Source organism: Leptidea sinapis, chromosome Z (genome assembly GCF_905404315.1).
Source record: "Leptidea sinapis chromosome Z, ilLepSina1.1, whole genome shotgun sequence".
Classification (NCBI taxonomy): Eukaryota; Metazoa; Arthropoda; class Insecta; order Lepidoptera; family Pieridae; genus Leptidea; species Leptidea sinapis.
The window spans coordinates 30,955,976-30,979,504 of NC_066312.1; the positions used below are offsets into that span (position 1 = coordinate 30,955,976).

At 35.7% G+C, this 23,529-nt stretch overlaps 1 protein-coding gene across 1 annotated transcript in view; it reads left to right on the plus strand.

Moving 5' to 3' along the window:
• Positions 1–22,976, plus strand: part of LOC126978628 (protein CLEC16A homolog) — a 36,159-nt gene extending 13,183 nt beyond the window's left edge. The window contains exons 7-16 of the mRNA XM_050827612.1: positions 630–830; positions 2,220–2,406; positions 4,217–4,343; positions 6,096–6,234; positions 8,169–8,329; positions 11,052–11,210; positions 13,153–13,294; positions 14,425–14,530; positions 15,266–15,395; positions 18,024–22,976. Of these exons, the coding sequence (XP_050683569.1) occupies positions 630–830; positions 2,220–2,406; positions 4,217–4,343; positions 6,096–6,234; positions 8,169–8,329; positions 11,052–11,210; positions 13,153–13,294; positions 14,425–14,530; positions 15,266–15,395; positions 18,024–18,137 (1,466 nt within the window). The 3' untranslated portion in view covers positions 18,138–22,976. The remainder of the gene's footprint in view (positions 1–629; positions 831–2,219; positions 2,407–4,216; positions 4,344–6,095; positions 6,235–8,168; positions 8,330–11,051; positions 11,211–13,152; positions 13,295–14,424; positions 14,531–15,265; positions 15,396–18,023) is intronic.
• Positions 22,977–23,529: the final 553 nt, after the last annotated feature.

Genomic DNA, 23,529 nt, shown 5'->3' on the forward strand with positions numbered 1-23,529 from the left:
TATGTAAGAAGAAAAGAAAAACATTAAAACTAAATATTAATCGACTACTTGGTAACCCTAATTGAGAGTTAAGTAATTATTTTCCCAACGGACGTCGGCAGCGGGTAGGTGGGCACACGGACATGTCGGCGCTTGCGCGTAACTAACGAATAGTCATGCAGGGCTGTGATTAATCCATATTCATATATTTACTTTATCTTTTTGTAAAACTAAGTATCTAATTTAATTACATAATAAAAATGAGAATTGAGAAACGAATACTCTCCATAAATTTCGCTAATTTGATAAAGTGACAAGAATAAAAAATATCGCGCTTGTGTCAAAGATTACAATTTTAATATACTTGACAATTTCGTTGGTACTGTTCATTCATCATCCGCTCAGAGTTTTTTGGGTTTTTAATAATCAGCGTATCAATTACCAACAGCTGCACGTCCTGCTCGTCTCGTCCCTAATTATCATAAAAAAAATTTCAATAAAATGAAACTAATGTTATCTATCTAGTAGGTAGTAAGTCAAACAGAAACACCAAATTTGAAAAATATATTACTTACATAGCTTTTATAGTATGTGAAGAAAGTCTATTAAAAGTATTATTATAGAAACTAAAAACGCCCAATTAATTTCAGGAGTAAACTCTGATTTACTAGAAACATTACTCAAGTCAGAGTTTGGTGATTGCAAACCAGATGAGACAAATGCAAAGGAAAGTCGTGAAGGCTGTTCAAATGACGTGGAAGAGATGTCAAGTCCGGTGAAGATTAAGGCGACTTTTAACGCACTACTCATCAATAAATTGATAGCGATAGCTGTCTTGTGTTTTAAGCCTGGTAAGTTATGGTGTTACTAATTGAAAAAACCTCATTTTCGATGTAACTCTATGGGAAATAGTATTTTGATTAAGGCGTGTTACAAATTAATGACTGTTCATTGTCAGTGCATTTATGAAAATTTAATATATGTTCACAAAAATCGTCACCTTTTTGCTCATAATAGTGATTTTCATTACTGTAACACTAGAAATAAGGGATTGCTTGTAACTAATTATAGTAGGCTTTATAAGATACATAATAGCTAAGGGTAAATGTGTGCACTTTTATAATAAAGTCCCAGCCACTGTTCAGGCATTATCTATAAATAAATTTAAATGTTTTATTAAAAAATAACTCTGTCGTAAATCGTACTACTTCACAGTGACCGACACCGACAGCCTGTACAGACATACAATATTGTATATTTCATTAAAAAGAGCGCAAAAAAAGAATGCTGGGAGAGTTTCTTGCGCCGCTTCTTCTCTCTCATAGCGCCATTTGTTTCCGAAGCTTAGTAGCGAAGTAGTATCTAGTATATTAGAAATGATATCAAAATTAATTCTAAAGGAATCAAGTTTGAGAAAATAAATGCCTTTTTATGCCTTTTAAATTAAACACTTTTTAAAGGATTAGAACGCGTGTAATTGTAACTGTGTTTTACATTAAATTTTGCGTAAAATTTACATTTTTATTATTATTTTAGTTAACCCTGCGTTTCAAGACCTTTCCAGGTGTCGTTTTCAGGGGGACTGACGAAATGGAATGCTTCTATGAGAAATATTAAAACCTGAATAGCTTTTGATCCTGAATACCTAGAAACTCAAACTCGATTTTAAACGATTTTCAGGTTTCCTTGTCAAGATCTGTCCAACGATATATTATGGGCATTGGTACCTATTGTGGTTACTTAAAAATAAAATTAAAAATAAATGAATGTATTAACTGTAATATTTAACTCTACGCCATTAGTTACCTACCGGCCTATATTAAAGAAACTGTCGATAATTCTCTGTTTTTCAGCATTCTTTAACTGACAAGACTCTGTATTCTAATTATTATATATTAATAACTCTACTCTAATATCAGTCGAGATGACGTTTAGTTCGAAATGAAATGTCAATTTGCAAACAATTTTGACAGATGTTGCACGTAAGTAAGATGATATGATAGTTGGGGCCAAATCAAGTTTGTCTCTGAATTAAAAATAAAGTGACAGCTGCCAGAAAACATTTCATTATCGCCATTACCGGTTAATAGTAGTCATTATATGTGGCTCCTGAATGCATCATGGAGGCTTTTGATATGCGGGTAGAAAAAGTAGTGTGTGTCACTTAAGATAATTAGGCATTAAACACTATTAAGAAACTTAATAACAAGTTACATAAACTATTATCATGTACTTCATAGCTTCTAAGGTGCGCTTGGTAACGTGCGAGTTGACGGCGCGACTGCTCAAGATATCAATGGAAGGCTCGAGCGGCGTGCCGAGCGCTCGTCACTTGACCGCCGCTGACAACCTGCGGGCCAGGGCGGCGGAGTTCGCCAGGAACTTCTACAAGTGTGACGACATCTTTCTAGACATGTTCGAGGATGAGTGAGTGCATGCATACTATACCAAGGCCAGCGAGACAAGGTAAAGAATGTAAACAACCGGACCGTTACTGAGTTATATTGCGATAGCGAGCGATTATAATCTCTGTCCCGTACTCGTACGCAGTAATGGCGACAGTTGGGCGACAAAAGCTTTCGTGGCGTGTTTCGTGGTACAGGAAAGCATTCAATACCGCAGTTGTCAACATTTGGTCCGCCATTTTGTGAACAAGTGTTCTTGTTTATAACAATCGAAGTGATACGTATTTTTTTACTTAGTTTTTTGTTATTATGAATCCGTAACTGTTTGTTTTTGGTTGATTTTTGCTGTTATTGTGAGTCGTTGTTGATTATAATTATGGATTCACAGTCTGGTAGCTCTAGACAACAAAATGTTTTCAACCCCTGAAACTTTATTTACATTCTTGATCTCTTCTTGTTGGCCTTACTGTGGACATAATTTGCTATGATTGAGCTCTTAGGTTTAATTCCAGGAATGACGTGATATATTTATTTAAATAGGCTTTACTCACGTTTCATCGTTGTTGGTACGGACTAGTCGCGGACCATTCGGAAGTCCTTCATCAGGGTGAGTGTAGTGAGTTCGCGTTCACGCCCCGTCTCGCACTATGGTTTTGCGCTCTTAGTCATGGCTTAACAGGGCGGGGTACGCGCGTGATGACACGCACTGAAACTTTTGTGTCACATTTTGTAATCATCGGCACTATGGATTCCAAAATATATATTATTTATTTATTCAAAAAGGGTTGTCAACTAAATACATTTTATTTACTTATGCACTAAGAATTTAACAAATATAATATAATAATTTAAAAGTACTTGAAAGCAGGTAGGCATAAAATTACATTAAATACAAGTGATATTTTTTAATCTAAAACTAATATTTTTGGAGAACAATACAAATCTTTTATTTAAAATAAAGAGAATTTAAAAAAAGTTATCAATGTTTTCATATATTTAATAAATACTGTTAATTAACTGTAACATTACCTGTAGGGTCTTCCACTGAAGAATTAGCCCTCGCTGAACTCTTGACTAAACGACCAGTTAAAATGCGCAAATTAAAACTACTTCAACCAATTCATCTACGAACGAGGCCTTGTTCCGGCATCCTTAGGAGATGTTTAATCGCAAAACTCTAGAACTTTCAAATTCAAATATTTTTATTCAAAATAGGATGTGACATCACTTATTGAAAGTCTAAAACTACCACCCATTCCAAAATGAATGCCTCAGACCTGAGAATAACGGGCGCAACAAACTCAGCGAGCTTTGTTTTTTCATCGAAAAAATGTTTACAAAGTAATATTGTACAATTAAACTTATTATTTACTAGCCTGAGGGCGGTCACTCCATTCCCAATCTGTGGTATCATTAAGAAAGTCATTTATGTTATAGTAACCTTTACCACACAAACGTCAACGAACGAGAGTAAATATCGAGTAAGTAAACTAGAATTAATCAATTAAACCACGTACAACAAAGCTGTGGAATGAGCTTCCTTGTGCGGTGTTCCCGGGACGATACGACAGGAGTAGGTACCTTCAAGAGTACCTTCAAAAAAAGCGCGTGCACTTTTTTAAAGGGCCGGCAACGCTCCTGTGATTTGTGGGCGGCGGTGATCACTTAACATCAGATGACCCGTACGTTCGTTTTTCCTCCCCTTCCATAAAAAAAAAATCTTGTGTTGCGAGACACCTCAATTCGCGGAAATGGAATAAACTCTAGTTTATTACTATGTATTTAAGGGAATTTTAGTGCCTACAAATTACATATCGGTATTTTTTTTACAGATACTCGGAGATGGTCAAACGTCCGTTGAATGTAGAATGGTTGTGTATGGACGCGGCGATTTTACTGCCGCCTACCAAGACACCGATGTCCGGTATTGCTTTCGAGAAGAGACTGCCCAGTGGTGAGGTAATGACCGGCTGAGTAATTATTATAATACATTATGATATAAGCCAGCCAAGTTGACCTAACAACAAGAGAACAAGCGCTTTAAATCTTCTGGTTGTTTACCAGTTGTCTTACCCGGTTAAATTGAAAATGCTCTGTTTGCTCTCATATATTTTGCAGTTAGGTTCTAACTTAACTTTGTAAGGATAATTCTAGTGTGTAATAATATAATGTACGTGTGTGTTATAGTTCGGTTTATAGCCCTAAGGATTTATATAGTACTGACGTTGGACAAGTGTAGCTTGAAAACATATGATCGCATTCAGTCCAGCGTACGCGCGTACATCTACGTCGCGCTGGCGAGAATAGTCGGTCGAGTTCGTCGCTCCTAAATTAGTGCGTACTGCGTTCAGTGCGGCGCTGTCCGAGCAATCGACCGCACGCGCGTTCGTAACACCGTCATCAAAAATCGTAAACAAAAATTCGTGTCCTGGCAATTTCGAATATATTGTCTAAATTTTTTCTTCAATTTGACGCTCTATACCAGGGGAGCTCAAGCTTGAACTGCTCGCGATCTACCTCAAAATTGTTAGACTACGATTGATCGACTCTGAGAGGCATCAAGTATGTGTGATGAAGGATTGTCGTCTATGTAGAGTGTCACGAGGACATAGATATTAGTTTTGCTGCTCTAAAATATCAATGAAAAACACATAATTATGCAAAATTGCGAGTTTATTAGTTCTTATAAAACAATCGCGTCTAGTGTCTAAACTTAAACTAAAGAGTGACTTTGGATGTTCAATCTGCATGACACTGCATGTCCTGAGCATACTTTTCATAAGATAGTACGGAAATTACCGATTTTAGTAACCTAAAACATAATCTGAATAGTTCTATATCGGATTTTTTTCTCGAGATCGACTCCAAAAGCACTTGCGATAGACCTGTCGTTCGCGATCGACCGTTTGAGCACCCCTGCTCTATACCTAATAATTGGGTAAACATGATATCTTCTCCGTCTTTTATTCCGTAAGCACAAATGGATACATGTTTTTTCACAATTGTACACGCGCAACAGTGTTTTCTGTCAGCCTCGTCTGTCGGCTACGCTTGACCGAAGTCATTTTAAGAATTACAGCACATTTAACTACAGATAATATAATACAATACTTCCCGAACGCTCTATGTGAATGATAACCTCTTTAAAACCAGTTCTATGAAATAGTAAGGCCAACGAGGCGGGATAATGAATGTAAATAAACGGACCGTTACTAAGTTACGTTGAGATATCTCTGTCCTTATCACTCGTAGGTTGGTCGACGACAGCTATTGTTGCGTGTTTCCTGGTACAGGAAAACAATCAGTACTGCAGTTGTCAACATTTGGCCCGCCATTCATTGAAGAAGTTCATTAATCTGTTACTGTTAATTTTCTTCTAGATTTTAATTTATTAAACACCCTAGTTCTAGACAATTTTTAAAAGATAGCGATACACCACTCAGAAAACGTCAATATTAAGTGGATCACATCATAAAAGAGTAGGACAATTTTTGTAAAGCAATATTGCCAACATAACTGATAAAACAATATATAGTTTTGTCATAAATACAGCTGATTCGTGTAATACAGACGACAGCGATTAGAATAGGGAATCCAAAATTTATACATAATTAATTTAATAAAAAAATGTTTATAACCCCTGAAACTTTCTTTACATTATTTATCTTGTCTCGTTGGCCTTACTATAGTAATGTATAATTACGCTTTCAGATGGAAAGAGCTCGTCGCGCTATAAGAACATTCTTCTTAATACGAGATTTATACATGAAGCTGTCCGGTAAACAAGAAACTCAGCTGCCGTTAGCGAATCCAGCGCCGTTCGTGCAAGTTGGGCAAGTTTTAGATCTCAGTAAGTATCATTGGGTATTTGATTCATTTTTTCATTATTATATACTACGATAATAATAATGACGACTAATATAGCCCAGTGGTTAGTCCCCTGCCTACTGAGCTGGAGGTTCCGGGTTCGGATCCGGGTAGGTGCAATCATTTATATGATGAATGTGAATGTTTCTTTCAGAGTCATGGATGTTTATATGTATTTATCTATGTATATGTCTATGTAAGTATATAGTAAGTCTGGTGAGGCGATATGCTTTTACAACAAGATCCCAGAAAATGTTCAAAACAAAAGTATTACAGGCTATTCAATAATAAGTTTAATTGTACAATATTACTTTGTAAATATATTTTTTTGATGAATAACAAAAGCCCGCTGAGTTTGTTGCGCCCATTCGTTTTGGAATGAGTGCTAGTTTTTAACCGACTTCAAAAAAGGAGGAGGTTCTCAATTTGTCGGTATGTTCTTTTCTTTTGACTTTCAATAAGTGATGTCACATCCTATTTTGAATAAAAATATTTGAATTTGAATTTCCAGAAAGTGTGATACTTAATCATAATGTTACGAAAGTCACTTAGAACGTCGAAATTTTGCGAACGCTATAGAATTCGATAGGCGCAAAGGAAAAATTAATAACTACTTTTTTTATGAAAAAAAGGGACGAGACGAGTAGGACGTTCAGCTAATGGTAATTGATACGCCCTACCCAATACAGAGCCGCTCAGGATTCTTGAAAAACCCAAAAATTCTGAGACACTCGTCACCTTGAGACATAAGATGTTAAGTCTCATTTGCCCAGTAATTTCAATAGCTACAGCGCCCTTCAGACCGAAACACAGTAATGCTTACAAATTACTGCTTCACGACAGAAATAGGCTCCGTTGAGGTACCCATAATCTAGCCGGCTTCCTGTTCAAAGGAGCCTCCCACTGGTAAATGAGTGTCAGAATAACTAGTTGTTTACAAACAATCGAGAATAATAGTTACGAACAAGTATAAATTGAGGCGGAATTGATTAAATGGGTCATATACGTGATAAAGATAACATTAAGGGGGATATGCATCACACTTATCTTTGGGTGGTTATAACAAAAATATTGTCACTTATAAACCGTAGAATATCTTGGGAATAGAGCCATGAAATATAACTATTTGTACTACAAATTCAGTATATGTTTCTGACTTTAAATTTTTTTCAAAACTTTCCAGTACAATTTTGAATTCAAATGTTTTAATATTATTGAGACCGGAGATGAGAGCAATACTTATAGATTCAAAGATTTACAATATACTAGCATAAAGACGAACACAGCGTGCCAGAGAGAAGAATATTTTTTATAAAATTATTTATTTATATCATCAACATTAGATACGTTACACATTTATATAAATTTATGCTAGGTACAATTCTGATATATGTAACAATTATAATGAACACATCATTCGATGGTAACAGATTATTAGATTGATAGTACTTTGAATATTAGACCACTAGCTTACATTGACAAATCAAAATTGGTCACTAATTATCAGGCTGTCATCTACACGCTATTATGTTTCAAGTCTATATACAGAATAGTTTAATTTTACGTGAGCGGATGTATGACAATACATAATAAACAAATAAACAAAACAAATCTTATAACTATATTTACAATACTAAGACTTCATAACATTAATACTATTATTACTGGGAAGTGTACCAAGAATACTGGCAGCATTTCCGCTTTGGAATGCTAGGCAGTAGGCTGATCCGTTGACCGAAATAGATGCCAGCGCTTGGGTTGCCAGTAACCTTATTGAGGCGCGAAGATAGTATTTTCTAGATTCTCCGCGCCTCTGGGCTCCACGGGCAAGTGGCACACCAAACGGCACAAAGATGTATGACTCACTGACACCGACATATTTGTTATACTAAAAGTATGTGTGTGTATTTGTCGCAGATGATTCGGACTTGATATCCTGTGACGTCACACAGAAGGACGGTACGTGGCACCATCGATTTCTCGTCGTGGATAGCATTCAAATAATCCTGGTCGAGCCGGAGAAGCACAAGCTGGGCTTCGGTGTTGCCAAACTTATCGGCAGTTTGCAGGATTTAGAGGTATTATCTTATTGAAATGATAACTTCTTATGACAGGTTAAACCGCTTCGTAACGTAACGCGTTACGGCGCCAGTCTGCCTAGCGTCCCTTTCTCTCACGCATAATTCTCAATTAGCTCCCCGTTTCTTATTTGTATTTTTTTTTTTGCGATGAGGAAATACTGTTACGTATATACGCCCCGCAACGGGGCGTAATATGTCGGACTCGAGTGGCCGCGTAAGCGGACGCCCCATACCGACTAAAACCTCCTCTGTGCTGTTAGCAGCCCTGGCTTTCACAGCGAAGTAGGACGTGGGCCGTGGAGGCCGCAAAGACTACGCAACAACAGTCGCGGGGCGTCTCCTAAGGAGACTCGAACCTCAGACCGGCTGTGTGCTTGTGGGAAGCATCGTTGTCGCGACGGAAGTGTTTAACACAATAACACCACCGTCTGTCCGTATCTTAAAGGTACGTAGACGTGCTCAAAAAAAGCGTGCTTTTAAGTATGCTTATAGTGAGCATGCTCATGCAACTGTTCACATTTGCCAGCAATAAGCATGCTTGCTTAAGCATACTCATAATAAAGCATGCTCAAAGCAAACGTACCGGACAGACGTGCTGCTATTTGGCACCAGGCTCTTGGATAAAATGGATGTACAAAGATATAGTGACAGTGATATCCATACAGAACTCAATAAAATAATCATTGTCGCCCGCCGCGGATCGAGATCAAATCGATAGTAGCATGCTAATAAGCACACCTGTTCAGACGCGCTCGGACCACGCCCCTTTCTACCCGCGCCTCAGGTAGCATGCTCGAAAATCAAACGTTGTTTGATTTTTAAGCACGCTCTAAATAAGTATGCTCATTACAGTACACACGTGCTACTAATGAGCACATGCTCAATAAAAGCATGCTTTCGTGCTAGTAATGAGCACGTCTGTCCGTACCTTAAGTCATTGAGCGTTATAAAGAACCATTGAGTTCTATGTACGTATTAACTTTAAACATTAACATATAAACAGATAACATTCATTCAAATTTACATCTTATTTTGTGGTAGTAATGTTCAAAGTCTATTGTATACTCTCATAAGAACCTTATTGATGGTGGTTGGTGGTCGGCGATGTATTACTTTGTTCTAGCAATTGAAATGTAATTATTTAAGTTAGTTAATTTAAAGGGGCACTTACCTGAAATACGACAATCCATCCTTTTTAAGTTTGGATATTATGCTGTTTTTTGGATAGTTTTTCACTAAACACTTTATCATTGCGTGTCGCCGTATTCAAAGCGCGGTAATAACACAACTGTACGAATGCTCTGTCTGGACGCGTAGGCAGAGTTCTGCTTGTTGCACGTTGTTTATTGTACGTCAATGCAAGGAACCCTCAGTTTTGAATCCTTTAATCAAAGATCGAAGGACCAATCACAGAGTATATTAAAATATTTTGGATGGTTGTACTGTTATTCTTTATTGTACATTTTCATTGACAATATCCACGGGCGAATATTAAGTACCGAGAATCGGTAAGTATTACGGTGATAGAACGAATAAAAAATATTTTTATATTATGTAATAATTATCTTTGGAGGGGAACGGTTGCTAAAATGTGTATATCTTGTTACTAAAGTAGTACCTATTATTATGAATATTATGAATTGATATAGTAAGACTGTACTATCCCCCAATCAAACTGTCTAGACGGCGTTGGGCGAAAATGTATTGTAGAAAGTGAGAGATGGAGATGGTTAAGATGTTTATAAAATGCGATGTCGTCCTGGTGTGGACACACTAGATAGCAAATAGCCAGGTTTTCCCAATTTCCTGGATTTTCCCCCACAAACCGTATGTATTAGTTTTTAAGCATAATAAAGTTTTATCCCCCAATACGTAGATAGGGTTGTAGAAATAAGTTTTCTGAACCTACATATATAAGGCTTAATTGTAAATTGCTTCAATAAGTAGATTATAAGTAATTTTGTATATATATTTTACTATCAAATATAGAAATTTGAATTTGTTTTTTTTTTTGTGTGGACACACTTCCGCTGCAACCGTTGACGAGTTAGGGCGTTACTCTCTCCGATTTCTGGTCCAATATTAGTCATTCTGTTATTCGTAATTTGTTCTTAGAAGATTAGCAAATTGTTCTATTAATTTTACAGTTAATTACTTAGCGTTGAGCTTGTTTGTGAATTTTTAGTAGGTGGTGTTAAAATTTTGTTATAGAAAACTCCTTTTGATTTTATTTCCTAAAGTATATTAATCACATGTCTAATATCTTTATATATAAAAATGAATTGCTGTTCGTTAGTCTCGCTAAAACTCTAGAACGGCTGGACCGATTTGGCTAATTTTAGTCTTGAATTATTTGTAGAAGTCCAGAGAAGGTTTAAAAGCTTGAATAAATATGAAAATACTCGGAATTAAATAAAAACAACCATTTTGATTTCCTTTAATGTATCCCCCGTGCGTCGTTCAGAAATCAAATAAAAATAATAGTTTAAAATGAATAACTAATTAGAATTTTTACACCTTTCTAACTTTCTTAGGAGATAAAAAAATAAAATTCCTTAAAACACGGGTAATAACACTTTTGTTTCCTTTTGTTTGTTTTAAGTTTATTTTATACAAAAATTTAGGCCTTTTATTGAGGCATTGAGGTAGTACGAATAAATAAAAAGTAATTAAATTATGTAAGTCTGTTTTTCATATTAATAACGTTTTTTTTAAATAGATAGCCGGTGACAAAGAAGATCCTAGATGTCTCCACCTGACGATACACAAGCCGCGGGTGGGAGGCGTGTCCGCGGGCGCACGGAGTGTTCTGTTGCGGGCTAAGTTCAAGTTTGACGATCACATACGAAGTATGGCGGCTAAGCAGAGACTCACTAAGGTAAGTCGGATATTCTAAACAACAATCTATTAATACCTACATCTTGTATATAAAATTCTCTCGTCCTGGTGTTTGTTACCAAACTCCTCTGAAACGGTTAAACGTGTGTATATCGGGTAGTTCTGAGAATCGGACAACATCTGTTTTTTAATCCCCCTAAATGTTAAGGGTGGTCCACGCCAATTTTTTTTTAAATTTGTTTTAAAAAATACATACAACTTCAAATTTTCACCCATCTACGATCAACAGTTACTTTTGTATCGCGATTTTAATATCGGCAATACAACGTTTGCTGGGTCAGCTAGTCTTGTATACAAAATTCTCTTGTCCTGGTGTTTGTTACCAAACTCCTCTGAAACGGCTGTACCAATATGTTTGAAAATTTGTGTGTATATCGGGTAGGTCTGAGAATCGTCAAACATTTTTCATACCCCTTAATGATAAGGGTAAGCCCAAAATTTTTTTTTATTTATTTTTTTTGATACTTTTTTTTGTTTTATTTTATTACGATTCAGCATATACATCCAACTTCAAATTTTTACCCGTATACGATCAACACCTATTTTTGTATGGCGATTTTAATATTATTCTATTTCATTCATCCGCAGATACGCAATAGTGTTGCAAGATGGCAACCGAATGTAATTGCAGTTGAATTGTAGTACGATAAATTTTATATACGATATATTTGGTAGGTCTGAGAATCGGTACTCATATATTTTTTATACCCCAAAAATTTTTATTACTTTATATGGCAATACAAGGGTTGCTGGGTCAGCTAGTAGTATAATAAAATTGTAATAAAGTCAAGACTACATTAATATATTTTTAAGAATCCTTGCGGTGTGTTCTACAAACAATACTGAATCCGAAAAAGTTATTTTTTATGTCAACAAGGGACGAGACGAGCAGGACGTTCAGCCGATGGTAATACGACCTCTATATTATCTATAATAGTAACGGAGTAATCGCCTAGTAATCCCCATAAACAATTTACGATTACACTCTGTATACAAATCCGATAGTGTTTTTGTGTATAAGCGAACAAATTTAAACATACAAACAATCCAACATAGAATATTTACTTTCCATTATGTTTCCAAAATTTCATTCATCATCATCATCAGCCGGAAGACGTCCACTGCTGGACAAAGGCCTCCCTCAATGATCTCCACGACAATTGGTCCTGCGCTGCCCTCATCCAACGTATTCCGGCGATCTTGACCAGATCGCCAGTCTATCTTGTGGGGGCCTACCATCACTATGTCTTCCGGTACGTGGTGGCCATTCGAGGACTTTACTGCGCCAACAATTACGATCGGTTAAATTACCGAAACAAAGCGTTTTTCATTAGGTTGTCTTCTTGTATTTAAAATTGTTTTATTTTGTTCTCTTTTCTTACGTTAGGCCTTTTTTTTTAGAGAATGTACTCTTTTTTTATTGAATTCCATAATTATCCAAATGTTGTGATTTCCGATTTTAAATTTCGCTTTAATTCGTCAATATACTAATAACCCTTAGACTTAGATTAAGGATAAGGTATTTTATTAATTTCATTGTAAAATAACGCGAAACGTATGTTACAAAATTTGAAAAATGCTATTGAGTGTCAAGATGCCACGCACACAAGCATGTAATAGTTGCCTGGATAAAAAAGCTGTTGTTCCTAGATAGTGCGGTATCTAGTTGGAGCACAGCGGAGACCAATCCTTAATCTCAGCCGTTAGGGTATAAAAGAGCAGTCATTTAATTCAGTCTCATGCCAGAGTTTGGCGAGTGAACATCTCAGTTTGCCTCGTGTAGAAGCGAAACACGTGTCAAATTGATTAAAGATAAATCTTAGGATTGATTAGGGACCAATCTTTTGGATAACAATGTGGTTACTCTTCATTAGAATATTAGGGTTGTCACTGTGTATTTAGTCTCAATTTTTTTTTCGTAGGGTCGAACAAAAGCCCGCCAGAAGAAGATGCAACAGATCGGGCGACTTTTAGAAGTTTCTGGAATCTCCGCGCCATCCATAGTGCAGAGACATCGTCCGCTTTTCGGGAAGCCCTCGCTTTCCGCCGTTCGCAGACATATTGGTAATTAACAAGACCGTTCTAGGTTTGTGTGTTCCTCGATCCTACAAGAGACCATTTATTTATTTACAGTGTGTGTGTTGATGATGCATCTATTGTACTTAAAACTTTGCAATTAATTGGCAATTTTGTTTTTTGGAGTGAAACTTCTTTGCATGCTTAAGGGTAATTTTTTTACGGATGAAACGCAATAAAGTGACACGAAAATGTAGGACGTTTTTGTCCGAGATGAGGGAGAGAGCGGCTAAGACCGATTGAGAGAGACTGAGAATGGGCAAACGTAGCATGAAGCGTAAGTAGAACATCTACCCTACTAGCGTTGTATCATTCAAGAAATTTCACTTCTAACATGTACGCACGCAATTTTTTTTACTCAAATAAGTCAAAACGTTTGAGTATTTTGGTTATGTCAATATGCAGAGATTGTGTTTAAAATAAATTGTAAAATTTTGAATCTGTATTATCTATTGATTTAAAAGAGTGGTTGTCGCTTCTTATTAATGTTCCACTGTTCCTACGTGCTGTGTTAAATGTAAAAATATTAGATAATTTATACGTCTAGATAGAGTCTCTCGGTGTTAGACTACCGATGAAAACAGGCCAAGAATATTTGTTTAGTGTGCGTGACAAGCTACGTCTTACACTCGCGATTTGTATGGTAATTTCTGTTAGTGTGCGTGAATTGCTCAAAATAGAGTACCTATAGTTAGCTCAAAGTAGAGAATTAGTATTATACTCTAGTCGTATAAAATATGACCTAAGGGTAAAATGTACAACTGTGACATTTATGAGTGTAATTTTAAGGAACTAATCGAACAAATAACTTTTGATTTGATTTGATGCGGTTGAATTGTTGCATTAACTCAACTCGTGGCGACTTTTGGAACGGAATTAAGTGGACTCGGAACAGTCATTACAAAAATTAAAATATTAGACGGTATCACAACTTAAGTATTAACGCGATAATACGGTAAGCGCAAACTACGGCATAACACTACACCGTAGGCGAGGCGTGCGGAAAGCGGCGGGAGATGAATTCAACTCGCTCGCTAACTGTACACCAATGGTAGTGAGCTAGCCCTTTTAATAACTTATTTTCATGATCTTAATAGTTCTTAATTAATGTTGATCAGGTGTCGATGGTGAGGAGTCAGATCGACGGTACCGTCGCGTTGGTGGCCACGTGCTTAAAGATGGCGTCGTCGTCTACAGAGAACGTAGCACCACTACCAGGGAGAGGTACAATAATACAAAACTTATAGGCTAGCGGTCTTATTCATAATGACTTATCGGAGGTTTAAAACATAGCTAATAGACGCTACTTAAAGATGGTATTATCGCAGAGCAGACCTTAGAAGCTCATTATCTCTTCGATAAAGCTTACTTATAGTAGCTTGCAGCCGTCTATAAACCTATTTTAAGCCTTCGATAGCAAATAAGATGGCCGACGTCGATCAGCTGTCTCGTATCTGACGTTAAAAATGTGTAATATAACTTATTAATGTGTCAGTTTTGTTTGTGGTTCAACTGATCCTGAGAGAAAATGGGCGGTGGTTCTAACCATCAGATGATCCGTACGTTCATTTTTCCTCCTATTTAAATTATTTGTATTATCTTTAAAACCCTCACTTGTGGGATTAAATACCCAAATAAAACTGAAATCAAAATTTTATGAATGATGCGGGACTCGAACCCGCGACCTCACGCGTTCCGTGCGAGCGCTCTTACAAACTGAGCCAACCGTCTGAGTGACGTATCGTAATAAAATCTTGTATGCTTTGTTCAACTCTCAGGTTGTGGCTTCATCTACAGGATCCACTTTACAGTTGATAACCGGTGCAACCCCAATATTTGCATATTAGGAAATTCACTTGAGATGTCGCTCTTGAAAATCTAAACAATCGCGGGTTCGAGTCCCGCATCGTTCATGTCCTCCTCAACCTCCTGTTCTATAAAAATAAAAATCTTTAACAGTGTATCTCGAAGCAGCAGCCAGGGTTCTCGGGAGAGTTCACCACGAGGTCGATCGGAGGAGATACCCCTCGAAGACATCAGACGTAACCCAGGCATTGCTACTGCTATACCCACCACTAGTGCAATTCAGGTACGCTCAAGATATAATGGGTCTTTCATAATTTATATAACATTCTTTTTAAAGCATTAAAAGTTTCCCCAGGTACACATTTACTATGGTAGCAGTTCGCATGTTATATTTTTAAATTTAGATGACAATGTTATTTGAAATTTTAATCAATATAACAGTGGTAGCAGTTTGCATGTCCTATCATATAAATGCTCGTTGCTCGCTGGTGACAAACAAAGGAGAATAGTTACATATAGGTACTTAGGTACGTGGGAGTCTCCTTTGTACAGGATGCCGGCTAGATTATGGGTACCATAACGGCGCGAAGCAGTAATGTGTAATCATTACTGTGTTTCGGTCTGAAGGGCGCCGTAACTAGTGAAATTACTGGGCAAATAAGACTTAACTTCATATGTCTCAAGGTGACGAGCGCAATTGTAGTGCCGCTCAGAATTTTTGTAATGGGCAGGGCGCATCAATTACCATCAGCTGAACGTCCTGCTCGTCTCGTCCCTTATTTTCATAAAAAAAGACAGCTTTTTGATGCTGATCAGCTGAATATTCATAAAAATGTTGGAAAGGCAACAAAATGCCTGTTAATCTGTCTTTAATGTTTTCTAAAAATTTTCGCATTGTTTAAAGCTCTCACCATAGAGCCCCGGTTCGATCCTCGCCCCCCTAACGTACCAATGTGTGTTCGGTATTCGAATTCAAATGTACGTTACATATCCTACTCTTCCAAAAAAAAGTAAGTGAGTAATTACATTATTACAGGTGTTTTAGTTCTTACAGTAAATATTCAAGCCAACTTTGATTGGCCCCTACTCTCTTAATCGCGCCCCTCACCCCCTTGGGTACTTACTCTACCCAATAAGTATGTAAGTACAAGTACATCGTAGTGTGTGTAATCTAACATATTGTCACGTAGCGACGCTTCGACGTACATGACGAGAGTTGCCAAACTACAAGACATAGATAATTTCAACAGCTCCGTCAGCAATACTCGTAGCTCAACGGAAAAGTATTTACATGTAGATGCTGTAGACCCGGGTTCGATACACGTACCAGTGTATGGAATTTTTTGGGCTTTCTAAAGTTAATAGAAATTTCTAGTAAGCTCAGGATCAAATCGAACAAAAAAAAAAGGATGTTAAATATGTAAGCATAATTAAAATAGTTAAAAGAATTTTCGAGTACAATTTAAATTTTAAGATGGAACGGGAGAATCATTTTGAAAACAGAACAGATCCGGGGGTATATACAAGCTGTACTAAGCGTGGCTTACGTCAGTTCTAGTATATATATACTATAAATAGTAAACGAGGAAGATTTATGAAAAGTGGAAAGTGATCCAGGTGAAGAAGAAGATAGAAGAGACTTAGTGTACGGTGCGGTGTGACGCGTTGAAGGTACCGACGCCCGCGGGGAACAGCGGCAGACCGGAGAAGTGCATGTTTAGAAAATTGAACGCAAATATAGACTCGTCCCTATAAGCGGAGTATTCATTTCCAATACCTGACCCATTCTCGTGTCAATATCAATGCGTTATGAATCCAACACAGCTACGAACTTAGTACGGCTTAAAATGAATTTTATTGGTGGGCATTTAAAGTACCATTTTCTTTAGGAACTGTAACTAAGTGACACTTATTTTACCATTACTCTCTATTCTCTGACGCGAGTCTCTAGTCTCGGTCAATGGTCGGAGTAGCTCACTCTGCCACAGGTTCGACACGACAGCAGTATAGCAAATCCAATGGAATTGCTATACTGCTGTCGTGTCTGCTGTCTGCTGCCGTGTTCATAACTAAGTGACACTTATTTTACCATTACTCTCTATTCTCTGACGTGAGTCTCTAGTCTCGGTCAATGGTCGGAGTAGCTCACTCTGCCACAGGTTCGACACGACAGCAGTATAGCAAATCCAATGGAATTGCTATACTGCTGTCGTGTCTGCTGTCTGCTGTCGTGTTCATTTATACGTCTAGATAGACTGTGACAGCTGTGAAAACGTCAAAAAAATAACATTAATTTTGAGCAGTGCACACAAACTAACAAAACGTGACATACAAATCGCGAGTGTAAGACGTAGCTTGTCACGCACACTAAAGAAATAAACCAGGCCTGTTATCATCGGTTGTTTAGCAGTAAGAGGCGCTATCTAGACGTATAAATTATGTAAGCTTTTAACACTAATAATACAATTTTATCGACACCCATGCTTTAAATCTTCTATTAAAGATTCTAAAACAGTTAGCTTACTGCCAACATAAAAACACCCAATGTCCTAATAACCATTACAACATCCAAACGAGTGTTGTAAAGAAATTCAGTACAACATTACATCAACCGTTTTCATTACAACACTCGTTTGGGTGATGTAATGGTAACTAGGACTGGCTTTTAAAATGTTAGTGTAAAATGTTTTAACTGTTTCAGAATCTTTTATAGAGGATTCATATTATGGGTGTAGATAAAGTCTTGCATTGAATTGTTGATAATTAGGTATTAAAACGCGAATGTGGGTTTATCACACAAGGCGAAGCCGAGTGTGATAATAGTATCACATGAGTGCTCACAACTTATTACACAACAGTTGCATAAATAATTATTACTACAAGCTTGTAAATCATATCGGTCCTTTTACAGAACACACCTAGCACGTCGCAAATACAAAAGGTATCCCGGACATCCTCTGAAGAAACGTCGTTTATCTCCGGTGAGTCACGCCCTAAGAAGAAAGGTATCGTTGAGACCATTTGATCTTAAGCCATTATATATAATACTATATATAATTTGGAATAACGGTGGTTCCCCAAACGAGACTGGGAGGGTCTAACAGCTAGACTTGACCAAGCTGAACAATACAGACTTTTCCTCAACGACTTCTTTGAAGAATTTCATACGTACTACATACCACGGTAAGGATGAATCGAGTTGTATCGCTTGAGTTAATGTACTCTAAAATTAAAAAACAATTTTCCAGAATTTTTGCAACTATTATAGATAGCTTTATTAGCGAATTTGAAATGTTAATGTTACTAGGGAAGCAGTTTCATGTTGTATTTTATAAGAATAAATAGATATATGAAAAAAATTATACAATTTTAAATCAATTTTACTATGAATGTTAATAAATATTACTGTGGTGGTATTTTTTCAATGTAGATAACGATGTTATTTAAAATGTTAATCAATGTTACATTGGTAGCAGTTTTCATGTCATATTTCATAAAATGTAGATAAACATCATATTAAAAATGTTAGTGTGGTAGCAGTTTGCATGTCATGCACACAAGCTTCATAATATACTTTTTACACACACAGTTTTCAGACTTGTTTTCATTGTGCGATAATTGTAAAATTTGGTTTTTAATCATTTCTGCTAAGGAAGTTGCGAGATATTCCCAATACAAGTGTCCTAAGACAACTTACTGGGAAGTCTCAAAGAATAAATTTATTTATAAATTATTAAAATAAAAATAAAATTATAAAAATTAACTTATTTAAATACTAGTTTATTCTTATTTAGAAGGGGATTATTTAGGGGAACCACCACAAGGCTCTAAATTTGGTAATTTTTTTTTTAATAGGGTGTGAAGAATTATTAAAAATGTAGATATTTTATTGTATATAATAATAATACCTAGATACGAGAAAACGATATATTACAATATCTGAATTAATTTTTTCTGAGAAAATGATTTGTAAATCATTATATACATATATATATATATATTTGCTGTGTATGTTTTGTCTTCCATGGGTTTATTTTTTTAAGTTTCTTCGTATAAGTTTAATGTTTTAAATATTGAATTATAGTGATAGTTAAAATGTTTGAATATCTCATTAAAAATGTGGTGTATTTTGTCCGTTAATATTATTGGTAGCTCTGGGAACACAAGATACATCTTTATTCGTAGAATCCCGCAAAATGCTACTGCGTACGGCGACCATCCTACTGACGTCATAACATATAAAATGACGCATAAACACAATAATTTTCAAAGTTTAATTGCTTTAGTATGCTTATTTTTTAAACCATCGATTTTATATTCAATGAATAAATGAAACATACCTGTAATAATTCTTTTTATATTTAGGAATTAATCGTTTTCGATCGATAATGCGAGTATAACACATTAAAACATTCTTTTTATATAATAACAGTTATTTAGTTAAGTACTAGCTGACCCGACAGACGTTGTTGTGTCAATAAAAGGTTCGAGAGATATGGTAAATGCGTGGGTGAGTGCGTGGGTGGGATCGTGACACGACAATCTATATATATAATCGTTCCTTGAGGTTCAACAAATCTATAACAAAAGATTTCATTGAGGTCGGTCGAATAGTTTAGGAGTTATTAGGGAACATTCAAACATACATTCTCTTTTATATTTTAAATAGATGACAGTTAGCGATATAGGGATACATAATGTTAATTTTGTGCAATAAATATTTACAGAAGCAGTTATCATTATATGCTTTTTAATTCATGTTTTTTTTTTTAATTAATTATGACGGCATTGTTGTACCTACTTACATTGTATTTTGGATCAGCCAATAAGATTACCGAGATCAATTTACATTTTGTGTAACCTATGGTGTTCGAAAAATATTAATGCCATATATAATTAAAATATTTATTATATCGATTTTGTAAAGCAATGATTATTTTAAGGCTTCTAACGTAACAGTATTTGATGTGATTTATAATAGGTATAATGTAAATACTTTTTAACCGACTTCAGAAAGGAGGAGGTTCTCAATTCGATTGGCATTTTTTTTATGTATGTACACGGATTACGCTGAGATTTATGAATAGATTTATGTGATTCTTCTATAGATTGATGCGAAATAGTTGTCATTTTCACACAGAAGTTTTCATTTTATGAACATTCATGTTTATGTGGATGACGTTATTGTTTTTACGTGGACGATTTAATTGTATTTTGGGTACAGATTTTTTAGGAATTTTCATTTGCTTTGGTTGTTTATATAGTATCATTATTATCATAGGCTACCTGTAATTCATAGCTAACAAAGTGTTCTTTACGATATTTCATTATCTCACAAGAACGTGAAATAGAGTTTCGAACAGCACCTTCGGAGTCGATTCATTTTTCCATTCTCGTTTATTGGGATCTATATTGTTAAGGCGCGCGCCACCTTTTCTAGGTCTACTCATAACTACTGTAAAAAATGAGTATTTAATATATGAAAAAATGAAGCAACGAAATATTATAGTTTACGTAATGTAATCGGGAAAAAACCTACTGCAGTTTACACAACAACTAATTAAATAACACTAAAAAGTGATAAATAAAACACAACGATTTAGAAAAAGACTTCTAAAACTAAAAATTATAAAAAAAAACTTAGTAAAGATTTAATTTAATACACCCGTCGTATCGTCATGACGTCATGTAACCGAGAGTTGCTAATCGCAACTGAGCCAGTGTCGAGGAGCTCCGCATAATTGTGTCTTTTGCAATGGCTGTGTGGCACTTCCCTCATCCTCGTAATACCGAAGGTAATTCGAGAGCGGGTTGTAATAATGACCGACAGTACTCCGTAAAGGTCCAAATTTTTATATTCATAAACGCTGAGCACTTCAGCATGAAATTAAGTGGAGGCATTGTTTAAGATTTTTGAAGAGATTTTGGAAAAAAAAAATAAGTTTTCTTAAAAGAACTTCCGGTTTTAACCACTATTTTAAGCAATAAATTAAAAACAACACCATTTGAAATTCTTGCAGAATTTTAGCTTTTAAATTCATATTATGTACCTACTTGTATATTATAAATATTTTTATTTTTATTGCACTACCCTTAGGTATATTATAGCTATTCCGTGTGGAACCCTTTATATAAAACTAATGTTGTTAAACTCGTGATCCCTACATCAATTTTATCAACCTTCTCTTAAAGATAGGCCGTTTTTATATACAATAATTGTAAGAACTTAACGTTACGTAAAATCATAAAGTAAAATATGCCATTAATTCTTCAACTTGTTTATAGATAAGTTAAATTAGATTACATTTCTCGTCCATATCCCCATTACAATAATCTCAAAACGAACATGTCTAAAATAATTTAATGATACAGAAATTTATGCGGTATATTAATATTTTCATTGGACGTATTTAGTACCTTGTATATTACAATATTGTTGTTACGATAACCTTCGTTCCTTAAAGGCCGACAAAGCTCCTCTGAATCCTCTGGTGTTGCAAGAGAATGTGGGCGGCGATGACGTCACCTTAAGACGTAAGACGTTAAGTCTCATTTGCCCAGTAATTTAACTAGCTACGGAGTCCTTGAGAACGAAACACTTGAGGCGAAAGGAAAAAATCTATCAAAGACGAGACCTTTAAGAGAGATATTTAAGATCTAAACTGAAGGCGATATCATTTGAAGTGTTATTGAATACTTAAAGCATTCGGTGATCGATCATGGCTGGTAGATCTGATAAATTTATACTTATCATCACGTAGATCAAAGATGGTATTTAAGCGTTTAGTTCAAAACCGTTGAAGTACTGCAACTCTTATAAATTGATGTAAAATAATTTACTGTGGACAGTAGGTATTTTACCGCAAATATAAAACCAGTTTCACAAAATTGTTAAGCGTATACAGTATGACTGCAGTATAGTAGTCGGTACTCGATTCTCATTCAAAGTATGTAATAAAATTATGTACTATATTTTGAACAAATTTCCCAATTTCGTTAGTTGAGCGCAAGCGCCGTCAGGTCCTTGTGTCCCTTCCCGCTTCCTACTTCCGTGCCCCGCGATTAGCGTCTAATCCGTGTATCCGCTCGGTGTTACTCAACTTAACTGACCCTTACATGACCCGACTTTGAAGTTATATTTCTCTTAAGGCGCGTTATGAAAAAATAATTAGTGTGAAATTATAAGATGCGCGCGCATCATCATTTCAACAACGTAGAATATCACGAGGAATAAATCATTTTAATGATTTTTTTTTGTTAGGCCTGAGAAGTATAACTTCTTGCGTGCATACATAATATGTACACACACACTTTTTTGTAATTATATTTTAAGTACAATGTATCTGATGTGCAATGACTAAAGATCTCAAAATGGCTTACATATTTGATTTAAAGGAAAAAAGAGGAAAACAATGTATTTATAGAACAGCAGTATTTCCCTTTTCACTAATTGGAAACAACGTTTTCATGTAAGCTATATATAACCTTAATTACGTAAATTTATGTTCTACCTTCATGGATTAATTTTAAATATCAATTTTGTAAATATCTTAAGTGCTTTCAAATTAATTAATCACAAGTTACTTTAAAAGATTCAAATTTAATTGTTCTGTAGTAAGATAAGTTTTAATTCTGCTATCCTTTATCAGCAACTTATGGTTATTTAAAACCATTTAAACATTATTATTATGTTGACTACCACTGCTTGAACATAAAACATGTTGTGAAATTTTGGTTTAGGTACTTTTATATTTTACAATCGCAATGTGTCAAAATATATTGTAAATACGTCCTTGTAGTTAGTTGTGATTTTATTTCATGCAAAAATGTGTTGGTTTGGGGAAATATATGATGTGTTATTTAACTGGTTTTATTGATTTCTCCTTAGATAATGTATTCGTCTAAATCATAGGTTCTCAACGTGGGCGATAACGCCTCCTTGTGGGCGTTTGAGACTTTTATGGGGGGCAGTAGAAGATCCAGAGAAAATTAGGGGGCATTGAGATGGCGCAGATGGGGCGTGGGTAGATTAAAATATAGTCTAAAAAGGCAAAAAAATACACGAAAATACTCTAGAAAAAAACATATTCTCAAAGTGGGCGGTGAGCAAAATAAGGTTGAGAAACTATGGTCTAAATAAGAGTCTCTTGCTGCTAGACAACCGATGAAAACAGGCCAGGCTTATTACTTTAGTGTGCGTAACAAGCTACGTTACACTCGCGATTTGTATGATACTTTGTGATAGTGTGCGCGCATTGCTTAAGATAGAGGTTAAATGTCAACCTTAGTCTTTTTCGACGTTTTCACATCTAGACGTATAAATGATTTAAAGATTTCTCCATGAATCTCATTGATTAATTATATTTTCACAGCGTACAGGATGTAACTTCCACGTGGATCTAGACGAAGAGACCCAA